The sequence below is a fragment of the Ahaetulla prasina genome, chromosome 4 (assembly GCF_028640845.1).
Source record: "Ahaetulla prasina isolate Xishuangbanna chromosome 4, ASM2864084v1, whole genome shotgun sequence".
Lineage (NCBI taxonomy): Eukaryota > Metazoa > Chordata > Lepidosauria > Squamata > Colubridae > Ahaetulla > Ahaetulla prasina.
In genome coordinates this window covers 80,220,107-80,242,136 of record NC_080542.1, presented here as the reverse complement: position 1 = coordinate 80,242,136, position 22,030 = coordinate 80,220,107, and the positions used below count along the sequence as shown (strand labels likewise).

At 37.2% G+C, this 22,030-nt stretch overlaps 1 protein-coding gene across 3 annotated transcripts in view; it reads right to left on the bottom strand.

Moving 5' to 3' along the window:
• Window positions 1-22,030, bottom strand: part of GLB1 (galactosidase beta 1) — a 210,845-nt gene that overhangs the window by 59,924 nt on the left and 128,891 nt on the right. For 2 of the 3 annotated variants that reach the window (XM_058183979.1, XM_058183978.1), the window contains exons 3-7: window positions 15,738-15,888; window positions 14,624-14,684; window positions 13,791-13,885; window positions 7,003-7,183; window positions 3,235-3,293 (exon numbers count right to left, since the gene is read on the bottom strand). In XM_058183979.1, the coding sequence (XP_058039962.1) occupies window positions 3,235-3,293; window positions 7,003-7,183; window positions 13,791-13,885; window positions 14,624-14,684; window positions 15,738-15,888 (547 nt within the window). The remainder of the gene's footprint in view (window positions 1-3,234; window positions 3,294-7,002; window positions 7,184-13,790; window positions 13,886-14,623; window positions 14,685-15,737; window positions 15,889-22,030) is intronic. The other variant, XM_058183980.1, reaches the window with a different exon arrangement.

Here is a 22,030-nt window from a genome sequence, read left to right as displayed (position 1 = left end):
CTCGCAGAAGATGCCTTGGATTTCCTCTTCTGGCCAGAGGAAGTGCCCTCCCCCAGACTGGGTGGGAGATCCTCCCTCTCATAAAGGCGTTCAGGGCCTTTTGCTGAGTCATCCGCCATTTTGGGAAATTCCTGACTCTCCTTTTCCCGCCAAAAGAAAAAGTCGATTACTTACAATTCAGCAATCCACATGTAGGAGATTAAGGCTGAAGAGCCTGGGCTAAAGAGCCCTTGCAGGCAGTGGGAAGGGCTGGCTGGGCTTCCTCACTCTCCGGTAACTTAAATAAGGCCCAAGCCCGTCAGCAGCCCGCTCCAAGTGGCGGGGAAACACGCTGCTTCCAATAAGCAGCAGAGCGAGGCTTCGAGCTCTGCTGCTGCTCCTTTAAGAAAAGCCTTCCCAATGGGGAAATCAGGCTCGCGGCTTGAATAGGCCGGAATTAATCATCGCGCTGAGGCACTGCTGGAGGGAACTATTGCCCTCCGCACAGATGGCCTCCCTGAATAGGGAATTGTGGCGTGGGGGGGGGAGCCTTCCAAATGCTTGACCCCCGCAGGTGCTACCGGCCGACAGCCCTGCGCCGTCTCCTGCGGCCCTCAGCGGCTATGAGCAAAGGCTCTCCTCGCCGGAACGTAGTATCAAAATAAAAGTCTTTTTTTTTCCAATTATACATACAATCCAGCCAATTTCCAATAAAACAAGGTCTAAGCAGGGGTAGACACATCCAGTCGTCTGCTAGACTGAGTCAGAAAGCTGGAAGGCAAGAGAGGCAGGGCCAAAAGAAATAAGCAGACTCGGTCCTAATTGGCTAGCATGGGAGAAACCCCAACCTGACTGGCATTCCCACTGACTGGGAGAATGGAAATGGAAATATTTCCATTTCAATATTCTTATCACAATAGAGAAAATCAAATTTGAGTTTATGGCCATCTTTGCTTGTACTTTTTCCATCAGTATCATCCCAGGATTTTCTTTACTCCTTTCACTTTCCAGAACTCTTTAGAGAACCAAAGAGCCATCTGAAATCAGCAGTAGAATCCACTCCGGACAATCCTGTCTGACAGCCTGGCCTTCTTTCTTTTCCAGAGGTAAACAAACTATTCAACAGGTTAGGAAATTCCCCAAAACCCATCTGAAACCTTGTGAAAATAATAGATGCCTGGGCTAGCCATCTAAATTTATCCTTCCTGTAAAGAGTGGTGTCTCCAGTTAGGTTCATAGTCATGAGAAAATACACAAGAAGTATGGCACAAATCAGGGAGTGTGCGCAGGGGTGCACAAACTTGCCAAGCACCAAGATCATGACATTTGGAATCAACATTCATTCAACACCATCATAACTTGGGAAGGTCACTTACTGAATGGTCATAGGCCAAGGTCTACTTGTAGTGTTCCTTCTAACTGCCAATGTTTCCCAGTATATAGTAGCCATTTCACTTTCTCTACTCCACAATCAAGATTCATCTGATCTAAAACACATTGAACGCTTCTTCTCCCTCTTTTTTTTAAAATGCTGGGTTATTCATTGGTAGCTTCTTTTTAGTAATAACTTTTAACTTTTGTATTCACATTTACTATCCTTATTTCTTTCCAGTTTTCACAATATAGTTCACATGAAATATGTCAACATTCAAAACTTGCAAAACATTAAAAAAAAATTCACAAAACCCAGCAAATCCTAACATACAGTTTCTTATGCTCTATCTTTAACATAAAAGAGAAATATTATGGAATGTAAAATGAAAACATTCCATAGTATTTTTCCATTATGTTAAAGATGGATAAAGATTTTAAAAGAAGGATTTGTCAAACTTCTGATTAGGTCTGAAGACAATAGGATCTATTTCAGTGGTCAAGTACACTGAACCTTGCATCTGTTCTAGCAGATATTCATATTAATTGTTCCTATTGTGTAACACTAAGTTATGCTCTAGTTTAAAATTTAATAACCAACTTTTTTCTAAGTGTTTGAACCTCCCTGCTATATCCAGTAACAAAGAAACCCAAGACCTTTTTCAGAAAGTTGATTACAACGTAGTTCTCATTTAGTGACTGTGTCAATTAGCAACCATTAGCAATTACAATGGTATGAAAAAGTAACTTTGGGACTAATTCAATTCAAAATTCAAACCTTTACTGTCAGAGTACAACACGTGTATTATGAGATTGGCTGACCCTCCCTTCGTGCACCCCCCCAGCACAATGCAACTCGCAATGAAAGACAAAAAAAAAATCCCTATCCCAGTGAATCCTGCTAACAATCACCCAATCATATTGCACCATGTCAATTTATTGCACATTGAGTGGGCCTCACAAGTCAATGGTACTAAGTTGTTGTTATTTTTCATTCAGGAATCTGACAGCCCATGGTTAAAAACTGTTCTTCAGCCTGTTTGTGCAGCTCCTATGCTTCTATATCTCCTTCCCGATGGAAAGAGAATAAAGAAGTGCTGACCAGGGTGTGAGTTATCCCTAAGGATTTTCCTCACTTTTCTAAGACAGTGAACCTTAGCGATGTCATCTAGTGGTATCACGTGACAGCTCATGATGTTTTGTACTGTGCTTACCACTCTGTAATGTTTTTCTATCCGTGGCTATCAAGCCAGCATATCACACTGCAATGCACTGAGTGAGAACGCTTTCTATTGTGGACTGGTAAAAGGTGGTCATCAGTTGTTGTTCTGCCCACATTTACAACCTTTACAGGGTCTGGGTCTGGGTCTGGGCTGGATCTCTTTCTCTCTCTCTCTCTCGCTCTCTCTCGCTCTCTGTGTGTGTGTATGTCTGTCTGTCTGTCTGTCTGTCTTTCTCTCTCTTTCTCTGTCTCTTTCTCTCTGTCTGTCTCTCTGTTGACCAAGTCGCTTGTCCCAAATATAGTTCCTAAATGCAGACTACACATATAAAGGGGAAATATATACGTTTTTGTATATGGCAACAATTTTAAGATTTTTTTAAATATGCTACAGACATTCTTTTTCCTACCCATGTATGCTCATCTTCTACATTTTCATATGCCTGACGCTTGCTATGTGCAACATATCCAACTCTTGTGACTACAAGGAATTAACATAATACTCCTAAATTAAAGGGCATTCCATCTTTATTTTTTTTTAAAAACCAAACAATATAAATTACCAACTCAAATTGGGGTGTTCAATATTAATTCATTATTAGTATCTTTGACAATTTGTACTTATATCAGCAGTAAAATATGAATGTATAAAGAAAAAATAATACCAAGGGGCCTTGAGGCTCAGTTTGTCTCTGAGTTAAAAATGCTGCAGTGACATTGGTATCTGCAAATCAATAAAACAAAGAGTCAAATCTGATTTATTAACTCCAGTTTTAAGTTTAAAGACTATTCTTATGGTACACAGAGAAATTACCCTTAACAAAAGGTACAATGATACTTTATTACATACATGTATGTTATTTGTGAACTCAGAAGCATTACAAAGCAGAGAATAAAAAATGATCACTTAAGTACAGGTGTATGAGCCTTTGAGTCAGCATTGACTCCCAGCAGCTGCCTGAACAAGTTCTCTTATCAAGATTTTGGAAGTGATTTGCCATTCCCTGTGTCTTAAGGCTGAAAAAGAATAACTGGGTCAATGTTATCCTGCTATATTTCTGCTTAAGGCAAACTAAAATCCATGGTCTCCCAGTTTCTAGTCTGGTTCAAACTGTCCAAATAGTATGGACTCTTCTGGGAAAAAAATGACCCTATCAAGATATTACTAAAGTAAGAAGGAAAAAAATGAAAAGCTCACTTAATTCTGCATGCTATACCAGCAAAATACATTCCCCAATATATTTTTGTGTTGCCACTTTCTTTCACAGGCAAGGTTAATTAGTTCAAAATGGTTGAACTAAGGGAAAGTAAAAGATTTTTTAAAGTATTACTTTTTGCTTTTCACTGTATCTTAACAATAATATTCCTTTAAAAGATGTCTTTGAATTCAGAAATTTTTGCTGAATGAAAATTTAAAATAAAATGCAGAAAAGAGTAATCATAAAGAAAATGTGTGGTGCTTTGTATTAAGGCATGAATCCTTTGTGTAATACAAAGCACTAATACCTAATACAATAGAAACTAGTTCAGCAATAGGTAAAAATAAACTAAAATATAATTTGCGTTAAAACTGAGATATGTAACATTATTCTACATTTAATGAAGCTTTTTAATATTCATATTCAGTTGCTTTCCCCACCACTTCACATTTTTTGTTTTAGAAATATATACATGTGTGTATGCACGGCTTTAAAAAAAAATAGTTCCTAATGTTAATAAAGTAAAAAGGCTTTATGGATTACAGGCAGTTTCGACTTATGATCACAATTAAGCCCAGAATTTATGTTGCTAGGTGGGAAATTTGTTAAGTGAGTTTTGCCCATTTTGTAGCTTTTTTTTCTACATTTGTTAAGCAAATCACCACAGTTGTTAAATTAGTAACATGGTTGTTGAGTGAATTCGGCTTCTGACTTTGCTTGTCAAAAGATCACATGACCTCAGGACACTGCAAGCGTCATAAATAGGAATCAGTTGTTAAGCATCCAAATGTAAATCATATGACCTGGGAATGCTTCAATGGTCATAAGTGCGAAAAAATATCATAAGTCCCTTTTTTCAGTGCCATTATAACTTTGAACTATTGTAAGTCGAGAATTACCTGTAATTCATTCCTTTCCTCTTTGGCAGACATTTTCTAATAGAAAAAAATAAAAACTATGAAAGGAAAAAGAAACAGCAAGAATGTCCTGTTGCATTCTTTTGCAACAGGACATTCAAAGTTGATGATATACTAAAACATTAAGAAATACTGCCCAATGAGTTCTTTCCATTAAACAGGTTGATAAATAACCAGCAGCCTATTTATTTAAATAATTTATATAGATGTCCACCTTGCAAATAAAAAGCCTCAGTGGATTACATTTAATTAAAACTAGAAACAAAGCAAAGCAAAAACCAAACAATCTATAATTTAAGACCAATCACAGTTATTCTATTTCAAATGGCCTCTTCAAACTCTCTGGCTAGAACTCTCCCTTCCTACTAAAATTTGACTGCAGTGAAGATGTTGCAATGGTTCTCCTACTTCCTCTGGGGCCAGTTCTAGACTCTAATCTGGTCTGAAACTGGATGAAAAGGGTCCCTGTTTCTTGCAGGATACTCTGAAACTGCAAGGTGACCTCCTTCTCAACAACCTTCCCTGAAAAAGAAAGATGGAACAAAAATTGTCCAGTATCATTAGATCCAAAGAATCCAAAGGGGACAACAGACAACCATTTCTTTAATGATCTTTCCTTCAAGAGAGCAGTTACCATTACCTGGTTTCAAACATATATCAACTCACAGAAAGCCTTAATAAACAGGAAAGGACATGGATATAATACATAGACAGCTTTACTTATAGATGTCTGGGTTCCAAGTAATACATCCCATTTAATAAGAACTCGGAGGCAGGCAAATTCTTCAAAGAATATTTTATTGGGACATATCAAATTAGTATGATCCTGGTGAAAAACTGACTAAATGCTCACTGATTTTTCACCCAATTAAAAGTAAAACTTTGTCACTTCCCCCCAGAGTCTCCAGTCACATGGTCCAATCAGCATACGGTCAAGAGGTTGCTAGATGACCTAAGTCTCCACGATTCGAACACCTGCACCAACGTCCTTGATTCCCAGGAGATAGAATTTTATTTAGGCTACAATACCCCAGCTATCTCTTCTGTGTCAACCCTGAAGCAATGAGAAGGGAAACCCTGAAGCAATGAGAAGGGAAACCTCCTTACAGAACTACAAAAAGAAAAATGGCCACAGTTTGGCCAACTTCAGGGTTGACAATAGATCTGGGGACCTTGCCTAATTCCTTGGGATCAGTATGCTTCTGGTAGTTATAAAACCTTAAGATGAATTTACTGTCTGATGTCATGAAATGAAAAACTAGGTTTTGTAAGGAGTTAATTTATTCTATATAGATTCAATACTAGAATCTATTCTATGCTATATTATACTCCAGGTTAGTAAAAGGAAGAGTTTATGCTCTAAAGTATCAAATTCAATTTCATTGAGGGCTGCATCAGAGTTGTGTTTGATCTGCATCAGGACTGCGTTTGATCTCAGACTGGAGTGGGCCTGGGCATGGTGGCCGTGACCATGGCCATGGCAGGCATGGCCAGCTGGATGTCACACTTGTCGGGGGAACCTGTGGTGCCCAAGTGCTAAGGCAGAACTTCCCTGAGACCCCCACTCACTCTCATTATAATCTCCTTCCTTCCTTCCTTCCTTCCTTCCTTCCTTCCTTCCTTCCTTCCTTCTCTTCTTTTTCCTTCCCTCTTCATTCTCCTTTCTTCTTCCCTCCCCTCTTTTTATTTTTCCTTCCTTGCTCTCTTCCCATCTTTTTCTTCTTTCCCTTTCTCCTTTTCTGTCCCTTCTTGCATGCTCAAATGCAAAAGGGGAAACATTTCTCCTTTTGTTTTGTTTTTAGTTTGTTTTGATAGCCCTCTGCCAGTGAAAACGGAGCCTGGGAGGGCCGTGTGCAGCCCATCTGTGCCCTGTTTTCAGGCGCGATGGCCTCCTGTATCCCTCTGCAAGCAAAAGGTGAGCTTGGGGGGCTGCACACATCTCTTGTGCTCCGTTTTCACTGGCAGCGGTACCACTGGCCGCTCCTTTGCTGTTTCCTGGCTGGCCCTGTGGGCCAGATCTAAGCACCCTGTGGGCAAAATCCAGCCCGCAGGCCTTGAGTTTGACACCCCTGCTCTAAGATTTTATGCTAATGAAAGCTAACAAGCTCAACACAATGTAGACACTCTATGTACAAAAGGTCCCAAATTTAACTTCCAGATTCTTAGCTGAGAAACAACAACCTAGCAAGTAACCAGTCAACATACAGATCAGCTGAACAAAAACCTGAATCAGTTTAAGGCAGTTCCTGTGTTTACTAATAAATTATATAAAAATCTTTTATTCTCAAAATAAAATGTAACTTCAATTGCCACTCACGTGGTCCAAAATCCACGGTTGAATAAAGGCCTTGAAGAGTTCCACAGCGCAAAAAAATCTTTGTTGCACCATCTGTTGTAAACAGGACTACTTCATTCCCAAGGTACTGGCGAAAAAGATTCCTCAGGTAACGGAGGTAATGAAAATCACATGCGAAATAACTTCCATATTCATTTTCAACCTAATTAAAAAACACTCATAAATAGACAAGTTCAGTAAGAAAAGATGGAGACCACAAAACAATATGAAACTTCAAATGTAAAGAAAAAAAATACAGGTAGTCCTCAACTTACAACAGTTCACTTAGTGATCATTCAAAGTTACAACAGCACTGAAAAAAAGTGACCTAAGACCATTTTTCATATTTATGACCATCACAGCATCTCCACCATCATGTGATTTACATTTGGATGCTTGACAACGGGTTCATATTTATTATGGTTGCAGTATCCCAGGGTCATGTGATCCTCTTTTGGAAACTTCTGACAAGCAAAGTCAATAGGGAAGCCAGATTCACTTAACAACTGCAGTCATTCACTTAACAAATGTGGCAAGAAAAATCACAAATTAGGGCAAAATTCACTTAACAAATCTCACTTAGCAACATAAATTTTGGGCTCAGTTGTGGTTGTAAGTCAAGAACTACCTGTACTCTGGTCAAAAAGAGTAACATTAAATATAGGACAAAAAGTACCAGATTTGTAATTTGTAATTACACCAGAACCACATACAACCTTATTTGCTAATTTTATATGAATATTAAAAAGAGGCCTTTCCATCAAGCTTTATATACTGCTACTTGCAATTTGGCTATAGTGACTTGGACTATTACTGCCTATTAGATAGTAATAGGGAATCATAGAAATACTAAGCAACTGTGAAGTTTAAATGAAATTAAGATAATCCTGTGACTTTTTAGGTTATCCTTTGAGATAAAAGTAGTGCAGTCTGATGTGAACAGAATAAACATTAAAGTTAGGCCGACCATTTATTTTATCCCAATACCAGACTCTCTAAAACAATATTATAGATAGAAAAATACCTGTTATGGCAAACAAAGTTCAATGATAAGTCAATATTTACTTAAACAAATAAATTTTCCAGTATGCATTCCTGTAACATTCAAAATGTATGGACATGGTTTTTTTTTTTTTTATTTATTTATTTATTTATTGTTTATATTTATATACCGCCCTATCTCCCAAAGGACTCAGGGCGGTTTACAGGCATTTAAAAACAAGAAATACAATAAATACAATTCTAAAAACAATTAAAAAACTTATTCAAAAGCCTTAATTAAAAATATAAAAATTAAAACCCAAGATAAAACCCATAAACTAAAAACTAACTCAGTCCTGCGCAATTAAATAGATATGTTTTAAGCTCGCGGCGGAAGGTCCGAAGGTCCGGAAGCTGACGAAGTCCTGGGGGCAGTTCATTCCAGAGGGTGGGAGCCCCCACAGAGAAGGCCCTTCCCCTGGGCGTCGCCAGACGACATTGCCTCGCTGACGGCACCCTGAGGAGTCCCTCTCTGAGAGCGCACGGGTCGGTGAGAGGTATTCGGTAGCAGCAGGCGGTCCCGTAGATAACCCGGCCCTATGCCATGGAGCGCTTTAAAGGTGGTCACCAAAACCTTGAAGCGCACCCGGAAGGCCACAGGCAGCCAGTGCAGCCGGCGCGGGATGGGTGTTATACGGGAGCCACGAGGGGCTCCCTCTATCACCCGCGCAGCCGCATTCTGGACTAACTGCAGCCTCCGGATGCCCTTCAAGGGGAGCCCCATGTAGAGAGCATTGCAGTAATCCAGGCGAGGCGTCACGGGTGCGTGGGTGACTGTGCACAGGGCATCCCGGTCCAGAAAGGCGCAACTGGCGCACCAGGCGAACCTGGTAAACGCTCTCCTGGAGACGGCCGTCAAATGATCTTCCAAAGACAGCCGCTCATCCAGGAGGACGCTAAGTTGCGCACCCCTCCATCGGGGCCAATGACTCGCCACCGATGGTCAGCCGGATTTAGCTGACTGTACCGGGATGCCGGCATCCACAGCCACTCTGTCTTGGAGGATTGAGCTTGAGCCTGTTTCTCCCCATCCAGACCCGTACAGCCTCCAGACACCGGGACAGCACTTCGATAGCTTCGTTGGGGTGGTCCGGCGTGGAAAGGTACAGCTGGGTGTCATCCGCATACAGCTGATACCTCACGCCGAAACCACTGATGATCTCACCCAGCGGCTTCATGTAGATGTTAAACAGAAGGGGCGAGAGGATCGACCCCTGCGGCACCCCACAAGTGGGGCGCCTCGGGGTCGACCTCTGCCCCCCTGTCAACACCGACTGCGACCGGTCGGAGAGATAGGAGGAGAACCACCGATAAACGGTGCCTCCCACTCCCAATCCCTCCAGCCGGCGCAGCAGGATACCATGGTCGATGGTATCGAAAGCCACTGAGAGGTCTAATAGGACCAGGGCAGAGGAACAACCCCTATCCCTGGCCCTCCAGAGATCATCCACCAACGCGACCAAAGCCGTCTTTGTGCTGTAACCGGGCGGAAACCGGACTGGAGCAGGTCTAGATAGGCGGTTTCATCCAGGTGCAGGGGAAACTGATATGCCACCATACTCTCTACAACCTTCGCGAGCGGGTTGGAGACTGGACGATAATTACCTAAAACAGCCGGGTCCAGGGAAGGCTTCTTAAGGAGGGGTCTCACCACCGCCTCTTTCAAGGCGGCCGGAAAGACACCCTCCACCAAAGAAGCAATCGTAATCGCCTGGAGCCAGCCTCGTGTCACCTCCTGAGTGGCCAGCATCAGCCAGGAGGGGCACGGGTCCAGTAAACACGTGGTGGCATTCAGTCTACTCAACAACCTGTCCATGTCCTCGGGAGCCACAGGGTCAAACTCATCATTTATGAGAAAAATGGGAGAAAAGTCCTCAGTTAGGGAATGAAATTAGATCAATTCAAAAATGAAATCTAAGTTCAGGGTCAAAGCTTAATGAATAGAATAGAATAGAATAGAATAGAATAGAATAGAATAGAATAGAATAGAATAGAATAGAATAGAATAGAATAGAATAGAATGGAACGGAATGGAACGGAATGGAACGGAATGGAATAGAATTTTTTATTGGCCAAGTTGTGATTGGAATTTGTCTTGGTGCATATGCTCTCAGTGTACATAAAAGAAAAGTTCATCAAGAATCAAGGTACAACACTTAATGATAGTCATAAGGTACAAATAAGCAATCAGGAAACAATCAATATCAATATAAATTGTAAGGATACAAGCAACAAAGTTACAGTCATACAGTCATAAGTGGAAGGAGATGGGTGATGGGAAAGATGAGAAGATTAATAGTAGTGCAGACTTAGTAAATAGTTTGACAGTGTTGAGGGAATTATTTGTTTAACAGAGTGATGGTGTTTGGGAAAAAACTGTTCTTGTGTCTAGTTGTTCTGGTGTGCAGTGCTCTATAGTGTCATTTTGAGGGTAGGAGTTGAAACAGTTTATGTCCAGTATGTGAAGGGTCTGTAAATATTTTCCCAGCCCTCTTTTTGACTCATGCATTATACAGGTACTCAATGGAAAGCAGGTTGGTAGCAATTTTTTTTCTGCAGTTTTAATTATCCTCTGAAGTTTGTGTCTGTCTTGTTGAGTTGCAGAACCAAACCAGACAGTTATAGAGATGCAGATGACAGATTCAACAATTTCTCTGTAGAACTGTATCAATAGCTCCTTGGGCAGTTTGAGCTTTCTGAATTGACGCAGAAAGAACATTCTTTGTTGTGCTTTTTTGATGGCATTTTTGACGTTAGCTGTCCATTTTAGATCTTGCGATGTGGTAGAACCTAGAAATTTGAAGGTCTCTACTATTGATACTGTGTTGTCTAGTATTTGTAAGAGATGGAAGTACGGAAGGGTTTCTCCTAAAATCTTTCACCATTTCTAAGGTTTTGAGTGTGTTCAGTTCCAGATAGTTCCGGTCGCACCATGAGGCCATCAGTATGCTGATTCATCATTGTCTCGAATGAGACTGATCACTGTTGTGTCATCTGCAAACTTCAGTAGTCTAACAGATGGATTATTAGAGATGCAGTCATTGGTAAACAGAGAGAAGTGGGGAGAGCACAGCCTTGGGGGGGGGCTGTGCTAATTGTACAGGTATCTGATGTGCTTCTGCTTAGCTTCACCTGCTGCTTCCAGTTTGTTAGGAAGCTCATGTTCCACTTACAAGTGTGTTCAGGTACCTGTAGCTGGTTTAGCTTAGTTAGAAGAGTGTCTGGAATGATGGTTTTGAATGCTGAACTAAAGACTACAAAGAGGACCCTGGCGTAGGTCTTTGGAGAGTCAAGACGTTGTAGGATGTAGTGCAGAGCCATATTAACAGCATTATCTGTTGATCTATTTGCTCGGTATGCAAATTGCAAGGGGTCTAACAGCGGATCCATGATGGTTTTCAAGTGGGACAGCACTAACCTTTCAAAGGTTTTCATGACTACAGATGTTAGAGCAACTGGTCTGTAGTCATTCAGTTTCTTGATGGTGGGCTTCTTCGGCACTGGGATGATAATGTCAGGATTCCAAGGAGCACCCCCCCACAACAAAAGAACTGCCAGATATTAGAGCATTTGAAGCAAGAAGAAACATAGCATATATCTAGCAATTTATTGATGATTCGGGTGAAGATGGGGGCCAATTGGTCAGCATAGACTTTTAAGCAAGAAGGAGTTATTTTGTCTGGACCTGGAGCTCTTCCTGGCTTTTGTCTGTGAAATATGTCTTGCATTTCCTTTTCTGTGATCACTAGGGGTTGTGAATCCAAAGGGATGGGGTCAGTTGTAGGAGGCTTGGCTGTTGTTGGTGTATCTGAGATGGGGGTTGTGGAGATAGGTGGCTGTAGTTTCCTTTCAAACCTGCAGTAAAACATGTTTAGGTCATCTGCCAGTTGTTGATTTCTGTCAGCCTGGGAAGGAGGTTTGCCATAGCCAGCGATAATGTTTGCTGCTTCATTTGTTGAGAACTGATTCTTTAGCTTTTCAGATTAGCTTCTTTTTGCTGCTCTGATCTCCCTTGTTAATACATTTCTGGCTTGATTGTACAGCATTTTATCAGCTTTTCTGTAGGCTTCCTCTTTGGAACAACTTAACTGCTTAAGTTTAGCTGTGAACCAAGGTTTGTTGTTATTGTATTTTCACAAGTTCCTGGTCGGTACACATATGTCTTCACAGACGCTGAACAGTATCTGTGAGTTCCTCCAGGTCTGCAGAGGTATCTTCAAAAATATTACAATCAGTGCAGTCAAAGCAAGCCTGTAGCTTTAACTTTGCTTCCTCAGTCCAAGTCTTTACTGATTTAATTGTTGGTTTTGTGGTTTTAAGCCTTTGCAGATACAAGGTGAATCATGCAGTGATTAAAGTGTCTTACAGCTCCTCGTGGTAAAGACCGATAAGCATCTTTTAGTGTTGTATAGCAATGGTCTAAAGTATTCTTGCCTCTGTGGGACAATTGACATGCTGAAGTATTTTGGTAGCTCTTAGCTTAAGTTTGCCTTGTTTAGATCTCTCAAAATAATGGCCAGTGAATTGGGGTATTTGGCTTCAGCCTCCATAATTGGTCAGCTAGAATTCATAATGCCTTGTTTACACAGGCTTGTGGTGGGACATAAACAGCAATTAGAAAAAATGAGGAAAATTTACGAAGCAAATAGTATGGTTGGCAGTTGATAATTAATGTCTCTAAGTTTTCATCACAGAATTTATATATTATAGTTATATCCTGATTGTTGATATATAAGCATAAGCCTCCTCCCTTCTTTTTATCAGATGTTTCTGCAATTCTGTCTGATCATTGAATCTGAAATCCTGGGATATGCAGGCTGGTGGGCGAGGCTTTGGCAGCATTCGCTGTATAAGATCCACAGACATTTCCACCCACCTTTTTTGGAGGGGAGTGCATCTTATACCCTGAAAAATACGTTATATCCAAGGTCAGCTGAAATAGGTGACAATGTATCACAGATCCAAGCTTATTTCAAAAGGTGCTAAGTTTGAATTTTCCTGAAATGCTCTCTTGTTATGAGGTCAATGCCATATTAAGGTTTTGTTAGTCAGCTGCAGATCTGAAGACATCTTCCTCAGAATTTCTACATCATAGCTGCAGACATTATCAAAGTTCATCTATCAGAGAGTATAAATTTTTCAGACATCAGGCTAATTTATAAGCTTTAATTTTGAGAAAGAAAAATGAACACATTTATAACAATGAAAGAGATTGTATATCAGATGTGTAGAGATTATAACCACTATTTCATTGGAATGAGACCTAATAATTTAGAAACTATGCTGGATTAATGTATGAATAAAATCTAGAAAATAAAAAATGAACTGAATTGGTATGAATTTGTAGATATGACACTAATGGACCTGGCATTTTTCAGCACTAGCTACTTAAACAAAAATCATTTCATAAGTCTAAAGGATTTCTAAATAACCACTTCAGCACTAAGATTGTATTTTAATGATATAAATGGGTATGTGATCAAAAATGAGTATGACATCAATTTCAGTTCAAATGGTAAACTTTTAGTGCAATATTTGCTAACTTAATGCTTATCAGATGGATCTACCCAACTTTTTACAGGACTGAAATCCAAAAACTCTAAGAGACTAGTTTAGGAATTACATTTCCAGATAAATACACTAATCTTATTCAGTATCTTTCTTTAAAAAAACAAAACATTCTTATGTTTGAAAGTTGTAGAACTTATCATTATTTAACAAAATTCTACCTGCACCATAATAATGGGGCCCCCATTCTGATAAAGGTGAGGCTTCATCTTTGGTAATAAGACCCCCATCCATCTTCCTACAGCTGCTAAATAGTCTGAAAAAAATATAACAAAGAGTATTTGTATGTTTCATAGTACCTGTCTATACAGATGCATCTCAAAGCAATTTTTAGGTAGTGTCAAATTTTTCAACTTTTAATTTCCAAACATTAGAGGTGCTCAAAAGTTGTGACATGCCTTGGGGATTGTAAAGATATTTGGTTACTTTAATATAATTTGGATGTGCTTGGTAAATACATAAATATCATAATTTTTAACATTTTGTTTGTTTCTTTTGATTATAAAATACTATAAGTAATCCATTCATAATTTAAAATACCATATTCATTAAAACATTTATTTAAAATTCATTAAATCAAATTTTGGAAGAAGAGTATTCCAGAGAAGGTTCAGATGCAAGTAAACCAAAATTCTTGGAAGTACCATTATGCAGCACTGAAAAAAGTGACTTTTGACAGGCCCTTACACTTACAACCAGGGGTCTCCCAACAAGCAGCAATGGGGAAAGCTAGATTCACTTAACAGCTGTGTACTTTGCTTAATGATGGCTAAAAAGTTTATAAAATCAGATACAACTCACTTAACAACCTAATTGCTTGGTAATAGAAGATCTAATCCCAATTTGCAATTGTAAATTGAGGACTACCTGTATTATGTTTATCTGAATGGTCTCATATTTGTGGGATCACAACACCAATTTCCAGGGCCTAATTTTATTTTCATCACATATAACTACAAGTATCATAATACATTTTATTATTTTATTTTCTTACCTGAATCAGAAGATCTAAGAACAATTGATTCTTTTTCTAATAACCAGGCAGGCAGACCACCCTATAAAGTCAGAATTATATATATATATATATTTGAATCCGAGTAAGGGTATAGCTATCTGATGAAAGCTAAAAAGCTTGAAATAGATCTATACTAGTCTCCCTTTATTTCTTTATCAGCAAATATATGTTTATACATACATATATACATAATTTTCATAATTTTCATACATAAATATATACATACATACATAATTTTCTTCCTAGAATGTCCAATCTAATAAGTCCATAAAAATGGGAAGAGGGAACAATTCTAAGACCACATAAGTTCTGTCCTCATAAGTACCTCTCATGTTTAGCAGAATATGTTATTTAACAAAGTTTCTCTTAATTTTGGCAGAACTGATTAAGCATATATTGAGTTTTTTAGGTCCCTCCCTCATTCCAAATATACAAAATAATTCAAAAATTACAGCTGAGCATAAAAGTGGCCTGGATTAACATTATGTGGTTCTTGTCAAAATTTAAAAAAAGATGCAGATCTAAAATATCCTTTCCACCTCAACTGGAAGAAAGGGTACAAAATAGTTTTAGTTAATGTCTTAATTTGCCACAAGTAATTAATTTTTGTAATAATTAGAAAATAAAAGGTCAATATTTATAGCTTATGATTATTAAATATATTATTATAGCTTATGATCACTAAATAAATAACTATATATCTCTATCCAGCCACTCAATAATCACAATTACTGTGTATGAGTTGGGTTGCCATATAAATCTGTTAAATGCATACATACTGTAGTACATACATACTTCCATACATCTAAATGAATCTGATTTCATGGAGAAGACTACTGCAAAAGTAATGTCTAATTCATAAACTGCATAAAATTGTATTCCAAATTGCTCTTTAAGGTTCAATATTTCACTTAGACAAAACTGAAAATTACTGAAAATTTTACAACCACTGATTTAGTGTAATAAGGTATTTCAAAATATTGATTTTGAAACTTTCTTACATTCAACAGAATTTTTTTGTGATTTAGAAATTATTTTTTCAGATTTTACCATGTAAGAGCAAGTCAACACGAAAAAACAAGAAAATATTTACCATGTCCCATTCTGCACATATGTAAGGCCCCGCTCTCAATATGACCAACAAGCCAATCTCATCAACAAGTTTCAGGAAATACACCAGATCTCTGTCATCTCTGAAGTTGTAAACTCCTGGCTCAGGTTCATGAAAGTTCCACGGAACATACCTGCAAATACCCATATGCTACTATCATGCTTTTAATTGCAATTTACAAAAAGCTCGCTAGTTCAACAGCAATAGAATTTTATTTAAAATTATTGCAATTACTACCTATATTCTTTTTTTTTTTGCAAACAAACACAGAAAGAATGATTAAAAAATAATTCTGAAAATATATCAGGCTTTTTTCAGAGAACCTCTTTCACATATAAAACTATGTTACAGGCCTGTGTGTTTTGCATTGTGTTGCTGAGTTCACATAAGCAAAGCTGTCAATGTACAACTCAAGGGGTTTTGTTCTTCAATTGGTTCATCACAGAACTAAAGTGATTTGACCTGAGACTGATTGGCCCAAAGTCACCAATGCTTCCCTGCCTGATGAAGAACAAGAAAGTCTTTCTACTCAAGGTTTGGTAACTTAACCATCCCACCACACATACATATTGTATACTTCTCTTATTAACTACAGATAATGTACATCTTTTAAATAATTTATTTTTATTCAAAATGTTAAAATACAAACTCTAAGGAATGAAAACCAAATACAAAAATAAAACAAAACTAAAGACAAAAAAAGAAAATAAATGTGCATAAAAAGAAAAAAACAGACATATACATAAATTGTCTCTCCTAGTTGAACACCTATCAATATATTTCAATAATAATCGTTACCTCCCCAGCAAAACAGGCACACCATTTATGAACTTCTACAACTCTGCTTACCCCACACATTTGACCTGACATCTATCAACTATAAATGCAAAATTAGCAGGTACAACCAAAAGCAGAGTTATACTTGAAAACCCTGTGTCAATACTCTATTGTATTTTACTTGCCGAACTTCCATAACGGCTTCTAATCTAACATAAACCACAAAAATTATTGTCTTTGGTCTGTCCAGGATCAAATATTCTCAACTGATTCTTTTTTTTTATTGAAAATGTTTTTACAAAAATTTTCACCCCCCTTTTCCCCACCACTCCATCTCCTCCCCCTCCCTCCAAAACCACCCTCCTCCCACCCCCGACTTCCCAGAACAAAGACAAGGTATAGTTCAAAAGAAAAAACAATCATTCGCTAAATTTTCCCTAACACAAATTATAATCCTCCCCTTCTTCTCAAATCCTAACGTCCCCCATACAAATCAAAGATAAATACATCCTAATCATTCAAAAGCAATCTGATATCTCTTAATCTGATATCTATTTTGTGTATATTCAATCCATTTTTTCCATTCAGTTAGATATTTTTCTTGTGTAGTGTCTTTCAAAAAAGCTGAGATTTTAGCCATCTCAGCCAAATTAGCAACTTTCAATATCCATTCTTCTATTGTAGGTAACTCTTTTTTCTTCCAGTATTGTCCTATCAGTAGTCTTGCCGCTGTTATTAAATTTAAAATCAATTTAGTCTCAATTACTGTACAGTCCGTAATAATTCCCAGTAAGAAAAATTGCAGTAGGAACTTTATCTTCTTTTTCAAAACATTTTGTATAATCCACCAGATCCTTGTCCAAAAAAACCTTAATTTTCTTACAAGTCCACCAAATATGAAAATATGTAGCATCATCACAATTACATCTCCAACATTTCGCTTCCATATCTGGATACATACATGATAATTTCTTAGGGTCTAAGTGCCATCTATAAAACATTTTATAAAAATTTCCCCTCAAATTCTGTGCTTGCGTAAATTTAACTTTTCTAACCCAAATTTTTTCACGTTTCCAAAAATATTGGTTCTTGAATATTTTGTGCCCATTTTATCATACAATCCTTTATTAAATCCCTTTCAGAGTCTATTTCTATCAACACATTATACAATCTCTTTATATGCGCCTGAGTTTGATTTATAATTTGTTTTACCAAGTTTTCTTCATTCTGCATGATACCAATTTTCTGATCTTCTTTCCACCTAGCTCGTAATTGCCTATATTGGAACCAACTATAATTTCTCCCTTCTTCTTTTAATTGTTGCAAAGATTTTAATTGCAAAATACCTCTCTCAAAATATAAAAGTTCTTTATAAGTAATCATTTCCTGTTTCTGTTCTATATTTATATTCTCTATTGCATGCCTGGGCTTTTCCCAAATAGGAATTTTATAATTCAACCTGTAATAGTATTTCTTCCAGACACGCAGAAGAGCAATTCTTAACACATGGTTCTTAAAGGCTCTATCCACTTTTTTATCATACAATAAATATGCATGCCATCCATATAATAAATCATAACCTTCTACATTCAAAATCCTTTCCTCCTTTAAATTAAACCAATCATTTATTACCGAAAGAGCAGCTGCTTCATAATATAATTTAAAATTGGGCATTTTTAAACCTCCTCTTTCCCGTATGTCTTTTTATTTATTTATTTATTTACATTTATATCCCGCCCTTCTCCGAAGACTCAGGGCGGCTTACAGTGTATAAGGCAATAGTCTCATTCTATTTGTATATTTACAAAGTCAACTTATTGCCCCCCCAACAATCTGGGTCCTCATTTTACCTACCTTATAAAGGATGGAAGGCTGAGTCAACCTTGGGCCGGGCTTGAACCTGCAGTAATTGCAGGCTGCTGTGTTCTAATAACAGGCTTCTTTACAGCCTGAGCTACCATGGCCCCTGAGCTACCACGGTCTTGAATTATTTTCATTTTAACTCTCGCTTTTTTACCTTCCCATATAAATTTATTAATTCCAACCTGCCATTCTTCCAAATTTTTATCTTTCTTAATTATTGGTATCATCTGAAACAAAAATAAAAATCTAGGTAAAACATTCATTTTAATGGCTGCTATTCTCCCCAATAATGATAATTGTAATTTTTTCCAACTGAACATTTCCTTCTGAACTTTTTGCCATAATACCTCAAAGTTATTCTTATACAATTTCACATTTGAAGAAGTAATAAAAAAAAGAAGTAATATAAACCCCTAGATATTTAATCTTTTTTACAATTTCAAATCCTGTTGTTTCCTCTAATTTTTCTTTCTGTTGTCTAGTCATATTTTTTGTTATCACTTTTGTTTTATTCTGATTTACTTTAAACCCTGAAACTTTTCCATATTGATCAATTATTTCCAACAAACATACACTTGAATTTATAGGATTTGACAAAATAATCACCAAATCATCAGCAAACACTCTCACTTTATACTCATGTTGTCTAATTTTAATTACCTCTATCTCCTTTACCTCTCTTATTTTATCCAGTAATGGCTCCAGAGTTAAAATAAACAATAATGGTGATAAGGGGCACCCCTGTCTTGTTCCTTTCACAATCTTAAAAACTTCTGTCAAACTACCATTAACTATTATCTGGGCTGTTTGCTCTCCATAAATCGTTCAAATTATTCTCATAAAACAATCTCCAAATTGCATTTTATCTATTAATTTAAATAAAAATTCCCAATGCAGTAGATCAAAGGCTTTCTCTGCATCCAAAAAAATAAATGTTGCAGAAATCTGGTTGTTCTTTTCTAAATATTCCAATAAATTTACAATCTGTCTAACATTATTCTTCATCTGCCTCCCCTTTATAAATCCAGATTGATCAGTATGAATTCTTTGTTGCAGAACTAACATTAATCTATTCGCTATTATTTTAGCAAAAATCTTATAATTATTATTCAAAAGTGAAATTGGCCTATAATTCCCAGGTTTAGAGCAATCCTAGTCTTCTTTTGGTATCAATGAGATGAAAATAGTTCTCCATGATGGGGGTATTCCCCCTCCTAATTGTATCTGATTAAATAATTTCTTAAGTGGACCTACTATCTCATTCTGTAAATTGTTATAATAAATTGCTGTAAGTCCATCCGTACCGGTTTTTTTCCCCATTTTTAATTGTTTTATTGTCAAAATAATTTCTTCAGAAGTTATAGGCCAATTCAATTCTTCCCTTTGTTCTAAGGTGAAACCTTTAGCCTTGTACTCTTTCAAATATTTATCAATATCCATGTTCAAGATTGTATCTTTAACATATAAATTTGTATAATATTCTAAAAAAGCTTTTTTAATTTTATCCTGTTGATATCTCTCTTTACCTTTATATTCTATTTTTTTTATAATACGTGCTTTTTGTTTTTTTTCCTTAACATATATGCTAACCACCTACCAGGTCTATTTGCATTACAAAAAGTATTATGTTTAGCATACTGTATGTTTGTTGCCACCTGGTCTCCCATTATCATATTAAATTGACTCTGTAATATCTTTATTGCATCTTTAAGTTTTTGATCATGTGGATTATGTATTAATAATTGTTGTTTCTTTTGGATTTCCTCTTCTAAATACCTAGCTGTTTTTGTTGTTTACTTCTCTGTTTATTATTCATATCCTCTCATAAAAGCCTTACTCGCATCCCAAACCATTACTATCAATGTTCCCCTATTCAAATTATCATCAAAAAATTCTTTCATTTGTTTTTTACATCGATTTACATTAACTTCATATCTAAACAAATTTTCATTTATTCTCCACGATTTTCTACCACCTTTTTCTTGTTGCAATTCCAACCATACTGGACTATGGTCAGATAAACACCTTGGAAATATCTTCATTTTCTTCACCCTAAGAAGCAAATCATTAGTGATTAATACAAAGTCAATACGTGAAAAAGATTGATGCCTATCAGAAAAAAAAGTAAAATCTATCTTCAAGATTCCGCATTCTCCATACATCTCTTAACTCAAAATCTTCCATCATCTCAAAAAAAGATTTGGGCAGCTTTGCATATGTAGGGATTTTCTTAGAGAGAATTCTCTTATCCTTTTGAGTATCTATTACACATTCCAATCCCCTAGTATAATAAACGATTTATAATACCAAAGAGTCAGTTTATCATGCAACATCCTATAGAATTTTTCTTGTTGCTGGTTAGGTGCATACATACCAATCAAAAGTGTCTTTTTTCCTTCTAATAGAAGTTCAATAGTGATATATCTCCCTTTGATATCTGCTTCAATTAATTTAGCTGGTATATCTTTTCTCAAATATACCACTATACCACTAAAGCCGAAGCAACAAACTGTTTACCTAATTTTGAGTTTATTAGGTATTTTTGATCTGATAGTTTAATATGTGTTTCTTATAAACAAATCACATCATTTTTAAATTGTCTCAAATAATGGAATATTTTTCTTCTTTTCTGCGCTGAATTCAAACCATTAACACTCCAAGTTAGGAATTTATTTGCCATCAGTGGCCTCACAAAGCTTTTGAGCAATCAGCTGAAGATCCTCAGTCCCCTTTGTCTTCGGCCTCACTCCTCCCACTGCTTCTGCTTCTCTAGTAGAATCCTGACTTTTACTTTGAAATTGATCCTTCTTTTCTTTAAGCTTAGTAGCCGCCCTTGTCATCCTTTGTTCTTGTGGATGTTCTTGAGATAATAACATCAAAGGGGCCACATCAGCTTCCATACTCATTTGCCTCTCTTGTGAGCTTTTATCTCTTGCTTCGGGATCAACTTTCAGCACATTAAAAAGGAAGTCTTTCGCTTTCAACACAGTTTCAATACAACATCTCCTTCCTTGAAAAAACACTGTGAGACCAGCTGGAACCTCCCATCTAAATTGAATCTGGCATTTCTTGAGTTCTTGTGTAAAAAATATAAATTCTTTCCTATCTTTTAACATCTTAGGGGGAATCTCTTTCAAAACTTTTTCTGATACGTGGATTGCAGAATTTGATTTCTCATTGTTCTTGTCAAGAAATAAACCACAATGTCTCTTGGCAATTTTTTTTGTCTAGCAATTCATGAATTAACCCTATTGTCAGCCTCCACTCCAATCCTCACATAATTTTGTACAATTTATATTCAGTAGTTAGTTAGAATGTAATGGGTTCTTTGTGTAATGTAAAATAGTTTAAGGATGTAAGATGTATTACTGTCCTATTCAGGGTAAGGGAAGAGGGCCCTTTAAAAGTGTCGTCTGACATAACAGAAGGGGAGGGGTGATTAACGGTTGAAATCAGCAAGAATGTTAGAGCGCGGGTTTTTCTACAGACACTGCATTCCTGAGATGATTAACAGCTAGAGACCGGCGAAAGAAGATTACCACGGGGGCCGAGAAGGAGCTGGCATTGGACCAGACCAGCCTGACCTCCTGAGGAGAGGAGGGACTAATGGGGGGATATGGAATGTTAGCCATATT